The sequence below is a fragment of the Lathamus discolor genome, chromosome 13 (genome assembly GCF_037157495.1).
Source record: "Lathamus discolor isolate bLatDis1 chromosome 13, bLatDis1.hap1, whole genome shotgun sequence".
Lineage (NCBI taxonomy): Eukaryota > Metazoa > Chordata > Aves > Psittaciformes > Psittacidae > Lathamus > Lathamus discolor.
In genome coordinates this window covers 909,382-922,026 of record NC_088896.1, presented here as the reverse complement: position 1 = coordinate 922,026, position 12,645 = coordinate 909,382, and the positions used below count along the sequence as shown (strand labels likewise).

At 50.5% G+C, this 12,645-nt stretch overlaps 1 protein-coding gene across 1 annotated transcript in view; it reads left to right on the top strand.

The window, feature by feature from the left end:
- Positions 1–12,645, top strand: part of NTN1 (netrin 1) — a 100,575-nt gene that overhangs the window by 50,273 nt on the left and 37,657 nt on the right. Inside the window, exon 2 of the mRNA XM_065693877.1 lies at positions 1,830–2,018. Coding sequence (XP_065549949.1) covers positions 1,830–2,018 — 189 coding nt within the window. The remainder of the gene's footprint in view (positions 1–1,829; positions 2,019–12,645) is intronic.

Here is a 12,645-nt window from a genome sequence, read left to right as displayed (position 1 = left end):
ACAGGGTATTTAAGTGCATTCACAGCATCAGCAAATGTGTCTGGGTCTAAACTGCAGTAATTCCCTCTGCATGCAGGAGCTGTGTCTCTGGTCTCCTTGATGGTTCCCTCCTGTTCTAGAGATGCCAAACGCACCCACGGGCTGGTGGGCTCATCTAAGGCGAGGCAAACCACAGGCAAAGTCCTGACCCTGCTCACTGTCAGGAACCTCACTTTCTCACGGCAGGCAAACTGCTCCCAGGCCTCTCTTCTCACCATTAGCACGTTGGTGGCTGCTTCTCCTGCTCTGCCAGCATTTGGTGGGGACATGAGTTGGGCCTCACTGTGTTAACCAGAGGAATTCAGGTAGCAAAGCACGGAAGGAACAGCCTCCATCCTGCTGGTCGGACGTGCCCAGAGGATTTTGCTCTCCCTTTTGCTTTCATGTTGTGAGTTAGCTGGGGATTGTTCCTGATAAATAATCCGGAACTGCACTGTAATCTTCTGGTCTGAAATTTGATAATTAAGCAAATATAACATGTCTTTGTCTTGGGTAAGCACCATAAGGTAAACAGGAAGGAATGAGGGATTAAGATGTCTGTACTCTAAAGGAAGGTGACAAGCCCAGAGCCGTGACACCTCCGTGCTGAGCCGAAGAGGCCCAGCTGTGGGTTGGCATTGCACGGATGCATTGTTCAGGGGTGAAGAGCAAATAAAAGCAAAGGGAAAAGAAAACAAGCTATAAAATTCTCAGCAAAGCAGAGAGCCCCAGCCTCCACCTCTTGATGCTCCAGTGACAGCTCTGGGGAGAGGCAGGCGAGGGGTCGAGCTTTTGAAGTCCTGTCCGGCCCCCTGTTAAAACAGTCCTTGTGTTGACGTTAGGTTGCATATGGTGGGGACTCTCCAGGCAGGTTCAGTCACAGCACATGCAATCAAAGCAGAGGGGGACTTTTTGGTGTTTGACAACCTGGGCGTCAGGCCGGCCCTGTCCCACTGGTGGGGTGAGAGATGTAGAGCCAGAGATGAGGCTTTATTGGCCTGTTCAGGGATGTACATGTGTAACAGAAGCCTGTGCTATGTGTACCAAGCACGGGAAGGAAAGACAGGGAAGAACTTACCTAGGAAGGGCTTGAAATTAAATTTGGGGTTGAGACACACACGTGTCAGGAATCGTGAGAGTGGGAATACTGGGAACATCTGGGACGAGGTGGGTTCACAGCTGTCTGGAGGGGATTGTACCAACAGTAGAATGATGGAAGTGTTCAAGGCCAGGTTGGAGCAAGCTGCTCTAGTGGAAGGTGTCCCTGCCCATGGCAGGGTATTGGAACTGGATGAGCTTTAAGGTCCATTCCAACACAAACCATTCCATGTGTCTATGATTCTATGAAGCACCAATGTGCAAGAGCAGATGAGAAGGGAGATGAGCAGTGGTTGCATGTGACAAAGCACTTGCCACAAAGCTGGAGGATCAGCTGAGGGCTTGTGCACTATTTCTTAATCACGGGTGGGCTCCCTGCCCTCACAGCTCTGCCTGCACACAGCTTTTAATCCACAGTAAGAATGGGGAGAGGCAAAAAAGGTGTATTTGTTGCAAGTCACAGCGATCAAACAAGGTCTCAGCAACCCCAGCTTCCCCTCCAAAAAGCTGGACTCACCACACAAAACTGGCCAAGGAGGGATGTGGGTTAGCAGTTGGCTTCCCATAGCCAGAGGTGCCACCAGTGCACCCCATCCTTTGACATCCTGGTAGGACACTGAGGGTGCCTAGCCCCATGCACATGGGCTCTCCTGGGGTTGGCACTTCCATGGCCGGTGCAGATGCTCATGGTCTCCTCTCTTTGCCTCTCTCAGCCTGCAACTGCAACCTGCACGCCCGGCGGTGCCGCTTCAACATGGAGCTCTACAAGCTGTCCGGGCGCAAGAGCGGCGGCGTGTGCCTCAACTGCCGCCACAACACTGCTGGGCGGCACTGCCACTACTGCAAGGAGGGCTTCTACCGGGACCTCAGCAAGCCCATCTCCCACCGCAAGGCCTGCAAAGGTACTGGGCTGGGGGTGGGTTGGCTGGGACCACGCAGCTCCTTCATCTTCAGCCACTTCCTGCTGCTCCTGCTTCCACAGCTCCCGCTCTCGCCAAACTCCTCCTGTTCCTCCCTCCCTCAAACCAATCCCCTGAAAGGACTTTTCTCGCCACCATGTTCCTTGCCATCACCTCTCCCTGGTGTATGCTAGGAGTCCTCACTGCTAAGGATGACTTCAAATTGTTTCAGGTTTTATCATTTAAAACTTGTGCTACATCCACTCCAATACCCACAGATAACTTGGTCATCACCCGTGTAAGGGCAGAGTTGCTAAATTCCCAGGTACGGGGTTAGATGTAGTGCCTGTAAATCAGCCCATCTCCTACTCCCATCCTCTGCTCTCACCTCAGTGCTGCTCGGGGACAGGCAGCACTTAACCCACACACACAACATCCCACAGTGAATGGGGGAAAGGTGAGAACAGGAAAACAGGAATCAATTTCACTTTGAGCTCCACAAATGGAGATTTTTGATGCTTCCTCGTCTCCTGCCATGGCCATCAGGGCGAGCGGGCCTTGGGGCTGGAGAGCAATGAGCAAATTCTTCAAGTGAACTCTTTTGACTCTCGGATGTCTGCTGGAAGAGATTTAAATCCTGAACCTGAGACACAGCAAAAAGAATCAAGCAAGCATTCAAAAACCAGGTTAGAAGATGCTGGGGCTTCCTGCAGAAAGCTTCATCTCTTTTCTCTCTAAAGACTCGTTTCAGTGAGAAGTGGAAAGCTTTTTGGCCTGAACTGGGTATTTTGGCCTGGAAAGCTTTGGGTCTTCAGCATTCCCAATTTTTTAATGAGAACACTTCTTCATGTTTTCATTTAGCTTTGGGGTATTTTTTGTTTTATTTTGGGTTGAGTTTTTTTCTCCTGAGAACAAATACACTCTGTGCCAAAGCAGAAAAAGAAATCACAGCTTTAGATGGCCCAACTTCGCCCTTTTCGCCTTATAAAGACTATCTCAGTGAGCCCTTTTCAACCTGCCCTGTATGGAGGCTCCTGACAGCTCCATCTCCAGCCAACAAGGGCTGGTTGGATGTGAACCCCATCCATGGCTCTGGAGGACGGGAGCTGCCCTTTTGGGCAGAGCCACTTCCCAGGCCATCCCCAACACCCATATCCCGTCCGGACTCCACTCTGGAGCAAGCTGCCAGCCACTCCCGAGTGGATTTGTGTTCTAATAACGTTCACGTCTGTGCTTTCCCGGCCGGGCTGCAGCTGAAGGAACAGTGCATTAGGTTGAGGCAAACAAAGGGAGATTGTGAAGGCTTCCCTGGAGCGGGCCGGGCAGTGCTGCAGGCGGGCATCCATCCCCCCGGGCAGCGGCATGCTCACACTGGCACTTGCTGATGACCAGAGCTTGATTCTCATTGACCTTCCTGCTCCCCAGAAAGGGTTTTGGGGGGGTGGTGGGAATTCCCTGCCCTCCACAAGCACAGCTCACTTCTTCCCAGGGCTATGGTTTATCCTGGCTGCCTCTTCAGCATGGGAGCTCCTGGGGATCTGGTGGGATATGTGGGAGATAAGTGCTTTATCCTAGCCACCAGATCACTGTGCATCAGTAGCGATCTGCACAGGGGCACAGTCCAGGGAGGGGATGCTCAACTGGAGGGTAGGGCAGATCTCATCTCCTGTCCATCCCCAGCTTTTCCACCCTGGGAAAGGCAGTCCCTGCCCTGTGTTGGCAGTGATGACCACACATACCCATCTCTGTATCATTGACTTCAGCATTTCCTAGGACCTTCCTTGCTCCTGCTTTTTCCAGCTCTCCTCTCCAGCCAGGCATCCCGCTCCCCATCTCCTGCCCATTTATCCTTGCTGTTCCCTGGCTGGTAGCACAGTGGTTGCACCCAAAACCCACAGCCGGGTGCAGGTGGTACCTGTGGGTGGGAGACCTCAGAGCCATGTTGTGCCTTGATTTCCCCAGACAAGCATGCAGGAAGGTGTGCGCTGGCCTTCCGGAGGCACTCGGCACTGCTGGAAGGACGAATTTCCCAGTTGCTGGGTCATTCACTCCATTAAATGCTCTTTGCAATTGTCCTTTTTCCATCTCCTGCCTCCTGCTCTTGAAATCTGAGACCGCCAAATTTAAATAGCTCTCCAGCCCCCCATGGTTTCTAACAAAAATGTGGCTATTGGAGCTAACAGATACAAAGGTATGTAATAAATATGCTGATGCATGAGCAGCTCCCCGACCCACAGCCTATTAGCACAATTTCACAGTAGCTGGAATGGTTTATTGTTGGTGTAATCCATCGTCCTATACAAAAGCAAGCGAAATGAAGTTTCCTGCAGCAAAGGCATTCCTTTGAAACTTCTTTTTCCTGAGCTCTGCTCTGACACAGGGGATTTCATGTTCCCTGTTTTGCTTCCCGGATTCAGGGGCTGTTCTGAAATGACTGTTGGAAACAATCTTTCAGAAGTTGTTTTTAAAGGCATTTCTAAAAAACATTTTTAAACCCAAACCCTGCCATGTAACGACCTCACCATTTCCCCATTGATAACAGTATTAATTCATCATCTCACCGAGCCATCTGCTGACGGGCAAACCTCTCCCAGAGTCTCATCTTGACCAAATGTGTTTAGAATTAAGGAATTAACCATCCTGCAGCATCTGCCATCTCCCTCACAGTTGCCTCATGTCTCATCTCACCCAGCAGACTGTGTTTTCTCTGTAAGACTTGATTCTTTCAACCATCGCATTGCTCCGTTCATGTCCCACACATAACACATTTAAACAAATGCATCTCGTAGAGCCCTGGTGCCTCATGAGCCGGTCAGGAGCTGCCAAGGAAGCATGCAGCATGCTTACCCCACCGGCAAGCATGCACAAGCTCGGGTGAGCTCATTGCAAATGGTCCATGAAAGAACTGCCAAAGAGATTTTGGTATTAATTCAGTCTAACAGACACATCCAGCTGAACTGACTTTCCTCTCATCTGTGCTTCCTATTGCTCATCCCATCCTATGCACTGGGTTATGTACCTCAATTCATAAAGCATCTAACATCAGAAAATCACAGAGGCATGACTCACATTATTTCCAACAGTTGGGTTTGTTATTTGTGCAAAAATAGTAGAAATGTTTGCACAAGGTCAACCTTTTTCTTTTTTCTTTAACTTGGAGAAAAAGAAAATGCCACAGAATTGTGTGTGTGTCACAGGGCACGGTGTGAGGCTCAGGCAGCAAAGGGGGAGCAGAAATGGGAGCTGGGCAGGGTCCTCCTGCCCCAGCAGAGGGCTGGGTGCTTTTCGAATGGCCAAAAGTATAATAATTTTTAATTAAAAGATTGTTTTTATGATCAAGGGTTGTCTCAGCAGCACAGGTGAAGGATTCATGGATTACTGTCACCCTGATGGTTATAAGCACTGGGGCCGTGCCATGTTCCTCCCCTGTTCCATTTATTTCCTTGCAAGCCTGATAAACCGTTGACAGTCCCCAGCGATGCCCTGTTGCAGAGCCGGCAGCAGGCAGAGCAGGGCATGGAGTCTGCAAACCACATGCAAAGGAATTGATGACAGATGGAGCGGAGATATTGCATGAAGTGGCAACGCTGGGAATGCGCCAGTGCCTGCCAGGCTGGAACTGGGAGCTGAGGGAGGACTGTGCCTGCTGCGGGTGGGTGGTCAGACAAGCCCAGGGACACCAGTTACTCAAGCAAGGGCTCAGGGGTTTTGTGGTCAGACCGCACAACTGATCTCTGCATGGCCCCGGACGGGGATGCTGAGGCTGGAAGACTCCAATAGTGGTGCCGCTCCTCCACCGAGGGGCACGGGTTGGCTCATCCCAACAGGATGCCCTCTCCTCTGGCAGAGCCATCAAATCCAAACCCCAACTAGATGAAACTTTGCATGTTCACCTTCTAAAACTCATAACAAGGGTTAATTCCTCTTTTCTCACTGATTTTTCTGGGAGTGTGAAGAGTTCCCAGAATGCTGAAGCCCCGCTTTCCATTCCTTCTTCTTTCCCTCTGCTCCAAATGATGTTGTGAGTGAAATTCCACATCCGAGTCCTGCAAACCCCTGTCCACTCCACTGTGTCATGGGCCGCTGGGAATCAGGGCCCCAGTGTTAGTTCTTTTGATTAAATTCACCCTGATATTTGCCAGATTATTGGCACTAATGTCATTCTATTGGAACAGAGACTCTGCAGGATTTTATAGCCTGGCTGTGAAACAGCTCTGCACTTGGGGAAAAGGATTTACACACTTTTTGATGAAAAGATGACAAATGATATATGTTATGAATTCACTTGTGCTGAGGCTGCCAGAGCAAACGCCTTGTGGAGGGGCAGGATTTGGCACCTGGAGAGGTCACATTTGTTAGTGCTCAGTGTTTTGGTAGAGAATGGGGTCTCGTGTCTCCCTGGTGCTGAGCCTGGCACCTTTCCATCAGTGTTGGAGAATTATTTAATGGTTTGTGCAAAGAAAAATGAAAAGCACTCCCAGCCTACCTGCCCGTTTGTCATATCCCAGAAAGGATTAAGATTTGACATTTGCTTTTTGAGACAGTTTGGGTTCAAGCAGAGACAGTTGAGTGCTGTCTCCACGAGTTCAGGCTCCGGCCCTTGATTTCAAGGGTGCAGATGCAGGTTTTCTTCAGGCATCTGGAAGGTGATGGGTGGAACTGCTGTAGCTGAACCCCTTTGGCTGCTTGTGCTGCCTGGAGAGGAGAGCAGAGCAGAGCCCTGGTGACAGGGACAGTGGGACGAGTCCCCTGTCTCTCTCCACTGACTATAGAGGGAGCTGCGTGACCAGCTTAGAGCAGAGAGCTCATTTCCACGAGGCTGAAGCCAGGGGAGATGTGATTTCTTCCCGCTGCCTGGAGCCCCGCTGAGAAGTTGGGGTGCAGGAGGCAGCCGGGGTAAAACCCGCATTAGACAGCAGAGTCTGAGGACGGGCTCACTGCCACCAGCATACTGGTATCCCACTGCTGGTGTCGCATGGGCCATGTCCCAATATATAACAGGAAGATGAGCCTGTCCGTGAAGTACCTCTGCAGGTTTCAGTTGTGGTCAGCATCCCTCCAGCCTCAGAGATGTTCCCTGCCACCACAGTCCCCAGTCCACAGCTAGCTGATAGGTAGGTCACCTTACATCCCAAAGACATAGGGTGGCCTGGCTGAAACCCCTGGGCCAGCAGGGCCACCAGTGGTGGCTCCTGGTAGGACTCCTGACCTCAGTCTTTCTTTGTCTGCAACAAGTACCAGCTCCACAGGCTCCCTCCTGTCACTGCAGGGACTCAATCACTGCTGGGCATCATTGCAGGAGATCTACCCTTGGTGTCCACCTTAGGAGGAGATAAAGTGCATCGTAAAAGAGATGTCCTCTCCCCAAAGCAACATCATTTTGGTGCCCATCTCTATTCCAGCTTGTTTGTGGTTTCATAAGGTAATACTTTCTATTAATTCACCCCAGGGAGTTGTCCTTAATTATCAAACTTCCTTCCCTTCCTCTTCTTTTCTTCCTCTTGAAGATCAGACAAAGCCACTGTTTAGATGAGAGATGAGCCAACTCATAATGCTGGCTGGGCTTGTATCCAGTTCTTGTGTCAAGGCTTGGTCACCTCTGAAGAAAGTTTAGACTTTGAAGGCATTGACCTGTCAGACACAGACTTTCTTTTCTCCACAGGACATGGCTCTTCCATTGCTGTGAGAACAGCTTTCTAGCTGTATTTCCATATCGCATTTGTTAGTGGCTATGTCTTAGTTACCCCCTTCCCTAAGGCCCCATAATTCTTTGTATTGACATTATTACAAGTTCTGAGCGCTGATTTATGGTTTCTACACCTGAAACTTGTCATCAGCAACCCCCGGGCACACAAACTGGCTGAAGAAAGTTTCTAGAACCGCAGCTTTACACTGTCCCATGCACACAAGTTGCTGGTGGAAGTGTCCTCAAGCAGCACAAGAGGCTTGAGTGCCACTGCCACCAAGTGCCACCACCTCCATGGCACCTCCAGGACCTAGGGCAGAGCTGCACTGTTCACCCACTTGGGCTGGAAAAGTCCCAAAGCAAAGAAGGGACATGATCATTACAGAAACTCTTGAACTGTTTAGAGTTTGTAGTGTGAAAACATGGAAAAGGGCTTGTTTGGGTTTTTTTTACTGAAGACTTTTGCTCAGCACAAGACATACCTGCCCGTGCCAGCATTTAAAAATCCATCATTTGAATGACATATGAGCAGCAACATCAAATTAAGCAGCCACTTCTGCACGAGCTGGAGTGGGAAGAATTTGCGGTGTTGCAGCAGTGGAATGTTCCTGTGGCAAACCCAGCTACTGAGACACTTTCTAACAGTTTCAGTCCAGATGAGGCTCCACGTGCCAGCCTTCATCATGCTCTTCCTTGCACACGTGCCTTCCTGTTCCAAGGGCTTTCTATTTAAGTCTGATCTATGTGAGCCATCAGTGAGGAGCCAACCAAAAGTCAGAGCCATGTGCAGTCCTTTCCTCCAGCCCAGGAAAGCTCCACCAACCTCCACGCAGCACACACGGATGATGCCATGCACTGGGGAGCACATTTAGGGACCACAAATATCACGTTCCAACTTCATGTTTGTAGCCACTGGTGAGCTGAAGCAGTCAGATTTTCTGCTCCTCTGTGTATCTGCCGCTGGAAGTGATCCACCATTGGGGCTGGTCTCTATTTTGGTGCAAATTAACTGGGACAAGGCTAACATCCTGATGTCCGGTCCTCCCAGAAACTTACCATTGATTTCCTCCTCGCTCTGGTTTTACAAATCAGGGCCACCTCCCACAGTACAACAGCGTTTAAACAGACAATGTGTTTCAGTGGAATATATTCAGGCAGTCTGGGATTGAAGCCTGGATGCTCAAAGGAAGCGCAGAGGGCTGGTGCGGTGACCCTGCCCTGGGGACTGGCGGAGCACCAAGGGACATTGCTGTGGAGAGAGGTTTGCCTGTGCCCGGTGATAAGATCAGAGCAAAATCACCTCCATGCCAAAAGTCTGCTCCAGCTGCAGCTGCCTCCAGGCTCCAGCAGAGTCAATCATTCCACACGCTGCTCCTACCCAGGCACGTTCTGCTGCATGCTTTGACTCCCCTGGGAGCGCAGACCCTCGGGGCAGTGGGCAGATGCTGTGACCCCAGCCCTGCAGCAGCGCTGGGGCAGGGGGTGCTGCTTGGCAAGGGCACCCCATTCTCCCCCGAAAAGCCACTTAGGCACTTCCAGAGCCCTTCTCAGCAAAGCTCCCTCTGCCAGAGGAGCGTCCTTTGGGCAGCGCCAAACCAGGAGAGATGAACTTGCACTGAAAGGCAAATTTGAACGAGGGAAGGGGAGCTGAGGAAGCAGCTTCTGAGAAACCTTCAAGGGGGCTGGGAAGGCATCTGGTTGTAAATGAGACAGCGTCTCACCAGGAAGCGGCTTGACCTCTGCTCTGGAGCCAGGCTGAGAGAGCTGAGCTGGTTCAGCCTGCAGAAGAGAACGCTCCTGAAAGGGAGACCTGAGAGTGGCTCCAGTGCCTAAAGGGGCTGCAGGAAACCTGGAGAGGGGCTTGGGACAAGGGCCTGTAGGGACAGGCCAAGGGGAATGGCTTGAACCTGCCCAAGGGGAGACTGAGCTGAGCTCTTAGGCAGAAGCTCTTCCCTGTGAGGGTGCTGAGGCGCTGGCACAGGGTGCCCAGAGAAGCTGTGGCTGCCCCATCCCTGGCAGTGCTCAAGGCCAGGTTGGACACAGGGGCTTGGAGCAAGCTGCTCCAGTGGAAGGGGTCCTGCCCGTGGCAGGGGTTGGAGCTGGATGAGCTTTAAGCTCCCTTCCAGGCCAAAGCAGCCTGGGATTTTATGACCTGCAGCACAAACCCCGGAGCACAGCTCTGATGTGTCTGCTTGGCACTCCCAGGGCAGCCAGGAGCACCTACTCTCATGAGAGATGCACCCAGGGCTCCAGCGATGCCCCACGTGTGTCACTCCTGCACGTGCTCTTCCTCAAAGACACCCACCAGTCACTTCTTCCGTGCAAATGAATACTCATTTGCAAGACTCAAAGCCTCACCTCTCAGGAGAAGGACAACACTGGGAGATCTAGTTTAGAAATGCATCTCCACTGCAGTGGGAAACCTTCATCACCTTTAGCGAGTGACGGAGGAACAGCCTTCAAATGGACAGGCTGAGAAAGCATGCAGAAAGGGTAAAAGCCGTGGCAGAAACTGCCAGCACTGTGTGGAGAGGTTAGGAAGAGATGCTCTGCTGACTTCAGGAGCCCGAGATGTGATCAAGGAGGTTCAGCCTGAGACCTTCTGAAGGACCTTGAGCTCTCCATTGCAGCCTGGGAACTTTCCCCCCAGCACCTTTAGAGGGGAGATGGAGCTCATATCTGAGTCCCAAACCCAGGTTAGACATGTGGATGATCCAGCTCATTAGGAAAATGTAGACAGTGTTGATTCCGTGACAGGAGCTCTGCATTGTCCTTGCAATGATGGTGACTTAGAGAAGACTTACTGGCTAAATCTGGGGCTGACCACCTTCAAAACTGTGGTTTGAGTCTGGTTTTTCAGCAGAAACATTCCATAAGCAATCCTGAGGGGCAGGTTTGGACAGTGGTTTCTCAGAAGTGTCAGGGTGCGACACAGCAGAGGAGAATTTGCACTCTATTAAAAAAACCCCAAACAACAAACAGATACAGTGCAGTTCGCCATCACAAGTCTCAGACTAAGAACAAAAGTTGCTAAATTCATTTGCGCAGCCAAACTTTCACATATCTCCAAGACAGAGGAGGGAAAAGGAATCATTTGCCTTCCCCTAAATGTTTTCAATCTGTTGAGATAATTTCCTGTCTCAGATCAGTTCTTGACAGTTAAAAGTTCTCCAGGCTCTCTCCTGAACATTAAGCCAAAGTTCAGTCCTGCTCATCCACATGCCTTCTTCTGATTTTAAGCCTCCAGAAACAGAAAAGGATTTTTTCTGATAGAAAAAGGGATCTTTTCCAGTTAAATGCACACTTCCCAGACCATCACAATCCAGTGCCCCAGGAGCCCACACTGCAATCTTTCATGGGCACGTGGAGTGTTGCTGGTGCCTTTCTCCACTGTGGATGCTCTAGTGTCTAAGGGCAGTGCACACTGGAGGGATGCCCCCTGCTGAGCTTTTTCTAGACCTTCTCTCTCACATCTACCCAGTGGTCTCATTTTGTGAGGCTTGTGGCAACCTCATTATCTCTGAGACTTTTTCTCTGCTGACAGATTTGATTGAAATATCAGTGGTACAATATGCCCACAGGGACCTCATTCCTCAGAAGCCAGCCTAAAAATGCATCAGGAGGAGAAAACGTTTGCCTTTCCCCACCCCCTCAACAAGAGTATTTTCCAACCCACTCTTTCTCATGCAGTGTCTTCCATGAGGGCAAGTTGAGCCTTAGTTTGCTTTAGAGCCACAAGAGCACCATGCCCAGGAAATGTGCCTCACTAAGCTCCTCTCTGATTGGGCAGAGCTGCCCTGGGGGTTTTGACATTTTTTGATGGAAAAATAAAAGCAATGACATCCTCCACGACAAAAGCCAAAGTCCTACCAGCAAAGCAGGGAGAAGGAAGCTCCAGTACTTCACCCTGGGTGTCTCAGCATCCCCACCAGCTTCTCCTGCAATCACCTGAAAGGTGGAGCTCTGAGACGACAGGAGAAACTTTAGTACTTTCTCAACAAGAGAATATTCAAGCCTTTTGGAAAGCACTGTCATAATTGTCTGAGTCTGTATCACTAATGCCTGCCCATAGTGCGCCTGCCCAAAAAGTGGATTTATTGTGGTTCAAAGCCCTCTCCAGATTAGCAACGACTCTTGCTCACTGGAGGCATTGTGGGCCCCGTCTGTCACTTGTTACGGAGAAGACAAAGGCAAGGTCTAATCTGTGAAATTTGGCCCAAACTACAGGGCGCCAAAGCCCTTGGCTTCCCTGAGTGCCAGTTCAGGAGGAAGAAATGGGAGAGCCCTGAGAAGCGGCGCAGGAGGAGGGACACTGTGAAACACCAAGAGATTATTTGGCTTTGCCTGATAAAAGGGGGAATTCATTTTCTGCTGGCAAAGAAACCTTTAAATCTCCAAGAGAATGTGCCGAGGGACATTGTGCGTGAACATGATCCCCTGGAGAACTAAATACAGTTCACAATATCACAGACAAGCTGACGATCTCATTGCAAAGCAGTTAACAACTAATACTGTAAGCCATTATTAGTATTCAGAGTTAACACAGAGACATTTCAACCTTTCCTTCTGGTTAGCAAACTAGCTGGGGCCAGGCTGGGTGGGTACACACCGAATACTACCGTTTCTCTTCCCCAAGACATAGACCTGTGCGATTTGTGGGATGTGCCACCTGTGGTGGGTAGCTCTGTTGTTGAATATGGTCTTGCCCATCCCTGCAGGATCCTATCCCCAGAGGCAGCATAAACCTCTCTGCACCACTCAGGTGCACAGATATCAGACCATAACCCTTCTCACCCACAGACAGATAACCAGGGTAGGTCTCCAAAGGAAGGAGCACCTCTTGTTTTGAATTGTTTCTCCAAAGAGAGGGGCCAAACAAAATCTGCTAAAGAAACCCTGCCCTGGTCCAGTCTTTGGGGCATCTTTAAGCCTGGGGTCACCTTA